General features: G+C 32.1%; 1 protein-coding gene across 4 annotated transcripts; it reads right to left on the bottom strand.

Moving 5' to 3' along the window:
* Nucleotides 1-3,411, bottom strand: LOC106115872 (basic helix-loop-helix transcription factor scleraxis). 4 transcript variants are annotated; one of them, XM_013309489.1, is made up of 5 exons: nt 3,370-3,411; nt 1,358-1,480; nt 968-1,101; nt 568-659; nt 1-186 (listed from the first exon to the last, which is right to left on the bottom strand). In XM_013309489.1, exons 3-5 carry the CDS (start codon nt 1,089-1,091, stop codon nt 148-150), a joined length of 255 nt encoding a protein of 84 aa, XP_013164943.1. In that variant the 5' UTR covers nt 1,092-1,101; nt 1,358-1,480; nt 3,370-3,411; the 3' UTR covers nt 1-147. The 4 variants fall into 4 exon arrangements, with proteins under 4 accessions (XP_013164943.1, XP_013164942.1, XP_013164939.1 ...); XM_013309488.1 differs by lacking the exon at nt 3,370-3,411 and adding an exon at nt 1,567-1,638; XM_013309485.1 differs by lacking the exon at nt 3,370-3,411 and having other exon boundaries at nt 1,358-1,580.
* Nucleotides 3,412-3,750: the final 339 nt, after the last annotated feature.

The following is a 3,750-nucleotide window of genomic DNA, read 5'->3' as shown; positions in this document are numbered from 1 at the left end:
TTAACTCGGTATGAGTCTTATTTGCAATAACATCATACAAATAAAGGATTATATGTTTTACATTTATTTTATCAAAAGTAATTAGTTAATACTATAATAATAAAGCTTTATTAAGACTAGGAGTAGATGACATTCTTCAGAATATCCCTAGTACGGTGTGTCAAAACTCAATGATTTATTTGACATCTGAAAACAAACATTAAAAATTAAATTTTAATTTATAACTATTTTTCTTAAAATAAAAGGCATTTAACAAGCAGTGGACAGTCACAAAACCAGAATAAGTGGGTTTCTGAGACTAAAATCTCTTTGTTTTAATAGATTATAACAAGTCAGTTTTAGTGAGCATCTGCTTTGTAAACAAAAGCAAAATAATTTGTCTTCTTCATTTGCTTTAATCTCACAGTGAAATATTTTTTTAGCCGCAAAATAGGATAGAAAAATGCTTTAAAAATCGTAATTTGTTAGCTATTTTAAAGTAAGTTCACGGTCACGTTAAAGATGTAAATCGTGTGATAGCACGTGTGGGCTAAAATGTGTGAATAATTTAAAAAAATCTTATCTTACATCCTTTTTCACTGTCGACCAACAAAATGTACAGAGCGGACTGTTTTTGCAATTGAATTCATTTCTCTGGAGACAAGGCTGTTCCATTACACCTGTGAATCAAAAAGTATATTTTTCATAATATTCGAAATAAACAAAAAATCTTCGAGATTAGACACGCATATTGTCCGAGACTAATCTAAAAATTAAGTACTTAAGTTACGAAATTGCTAGTTGGTAAATTAAAGAAATTCCTACGTAATAGACAGATAAACAAACTAATATCTTTTATTTGATAAAGCAATAGGGCAGAAGGACCATGGTAAGAAACCAACGCTCATAAACATGCGTGATATTAGAGGAACTCCAGATGCATTGCTAGTCTAAAAATCTATGTATTAAAAAGTTAAGATATCGTTACCGGTATACAGTTGGTTGTCAAGATGTGTGATATAGCTGCCAGCAAGGCGCAGTATCTCGATTTTGCTGAGTTTGCGGTCTGGCGGTTCCGTCGGTATCAGAAGACGCAGCGCATTGAACGCCATATTCACGCTGCTTGGAAATCAGAAATGATATTTTGGTAACTATTATAAGATATGTAAAGAATGCAATATTAAGTAGACGGCAAATGTGAAGCTGAAAGAGCGCTAAAAGTGACTTTGCTCAAGAGTTCATGCGTAGAACACGTCGCAATGTAGGCAACATGTGTCACATTTACTACTATTAAATTAATTAATTATTTATTTACGTTTACTACAATTAAATTAATTATTTAATAAGTTTATCAAAATAAAAAATAATGTGTACTAACTTTTGCGTCCTGTCCCTCTCTCTTGCATTCGCTTGGCACCTCTGCTTTGTATTTGGCACTGTTTCCACTGTATTATATGAAACCGAATGCGTTATATTTTTTTCCCAGTCGTTTTCAATGTACCTGCAGTTTAGAAAATTATCCATGTAATTTTTTTTTAATTAATATAATTTGGTGCGTGGTTGCCAGTATCAACGTAAGATGCGTACTAATGCTCGTGCGTGTTGTAGGTCTACTAATAAGTGTCCCGATGGATATCGCTCATGAAGGAGTCATTTAGGAAGAACAGCGCGCGCCATACCCCGGCTCTTAACCGATAATTGTAAAAACAGATGGCTCCCGCTCCCGCTTTAACAGGGACGCATTCGGTTACACTTAATTTTAAAATTTTAAATTTCAATTTTTTTGACAATTTAGTTTCTTAATAGATCTCTTATCAAATCATATCGTAAAATAAGTTATTTTACTTGATTTTAAAGCAATATCTTCTTCAGATCTGAAGAAGATTTAGTTTTTCTTAATATGGCAACGCATAAGTTCTTTTTATCCAGTAAAATGTACAGTTTCCGTGGAATGTTTTTTCACATAAATTAGATAAAAATATATAGTATAGTATTAATAAATAAAAATAATACTTAAAAAATCCGACCCTGTTATGGCAAATGACTGAGTTGTCATCAAGAATGTAAAACGCGGATTGCCCTCCTTGTCTCTGTTAGTTTAGACTAACTACAGCAATAAATATTTTTAATGTCCTCAATGATTTCTCAACGACGTGACTCAACAAATTCTCCTTTGAATAATATTTTTGTTCTCCATATTGTGCACAGATTATTTACGAAATTAATTCTTTTGTATCCGCAATTTAGACACCAAGTAAAAGTTTCAAGGCATAATAGGTGTAATAATCAACATATAAAAATAATTTGCTTGATGGATATGAGGTTGATAAAGCCAGAAGTAACTACAGTAGTAGTCACGTATAAATCGACATGACGTGGGTGGACCCTCCCACAACAATAACAGTGCTTAAAGTTTGCGGCAATTCTTACATGTCTGAATCGCATTTCGCGTGGTAACTATGAACTTGCGTATGGCTCTTTCAATATATCTTTACTTCAATAGACTTTATACACCTAAATAATTAAAATATAGCAAACTGCCAGCTCTGTCTTTCTTCATTAAAAAGGTAGACAAATAAAAAAAACCCTAGATTATATAATAAAATTGTTTTCTTTTTTTAAAAGTGTTTATAAAATCGGTTCAATATTTGAGTTTACAAATTTAAAGGCCCCTAAAATATTATATTGAACACATAGATAATGTTAATAATATTATAGTTCACGCTACATTGGTAAAATTAAAGTGCGTACACTACTTATAAAGTTAATTGCCCCTCGTTGCTCGAAGGATGTAAGTCGTGGGAACTTGCTTAATTGGTTGAATTATATCCGACACTTCCAACGCAAAGACATTTGTGTCCATTCAAAACGTTAATGATGTTTCGCGAGAAAAAATATAACGAGTAATTGAGATTTGTCTGCGTTTGTTTTAACATCGCTGCGTGATTTAAAACAGATGTAACATATTGTAAGTTGAGGAAGTTGTTTAACATCGGTAATTATTTTTGTTAATTATGTTGTGTTCATTTATTGAGGGCAGGTCTTATTTCTATATAAAGTCTTAAATAAAATGAATCTAAAAATTTTTGCAGGTACGGATGTTTTCTAGTAGGATATCTTAATTAGATGAAAGGCTTTATTTTTAAATTAAAAGAAATCTGTTGCAAATACTGTTGTTGTTGTTTTTATTATTCGCTCGATAGAGCAGGCAAAGGAGCTAAGCCATACAGCCTTGTTGCAAATACAACATGACAAAGATTAAAAATTTAAACGTTCTGAATTCAGAATACCTGGTAAGTATGTACCGACTTTACTGAGCACAAGTAGAAAATAAAATTAACTGGAATATATAAAACTGAATCAAGGAAAAAAGTATAGCTCTTATCGTACCTTCAATAATTTCATCAACTGCCATTTAAATTTAATTGATTTAGGATTGTTTGACTAAATATTTAACATATTTATTTTAGAAAATGTAGGTACACGTAGATTTTCTATCAATTGTTTTTAGAAAAATGTACTTAAGTATCTTAAAATATTAAGCATCGTTAGAATAAACATTGTAATGTTAAGTTAAATGGATAAGACCACACACAATAGCATAATGCTTGAAACCACATCGAATCTAAATAATATGCTCAAATTGCGAAGATGCTCAGACGTGAGTTGGTTTTGCATGCAACGTCACAGCCCCCCCTACCAATAGTAGCCAACCGGCGCGCCCGCACCACGGCCGAGACTTTCTCCTTCACGTTAGAGATACATCGTCGA

Source organism: Papilio xuthus, unplaced genomic scaffold (assembly GCF_000836235.2).
Source record: "Papilio xuthus unplaced genomic scaffold, Pxut_1.1 DF827777.1, whole genome shotgun sequence".
Classification (NCBI taxonomy): Eukaryota; Metazoa; Arthropoda; class Insecta; order Lepidoptera; family Papilionidae; genus Papilio; species Papilio xuthus.
This window is presented reverse-complemented; position numbering and strand designations above follow the sequence as displayed.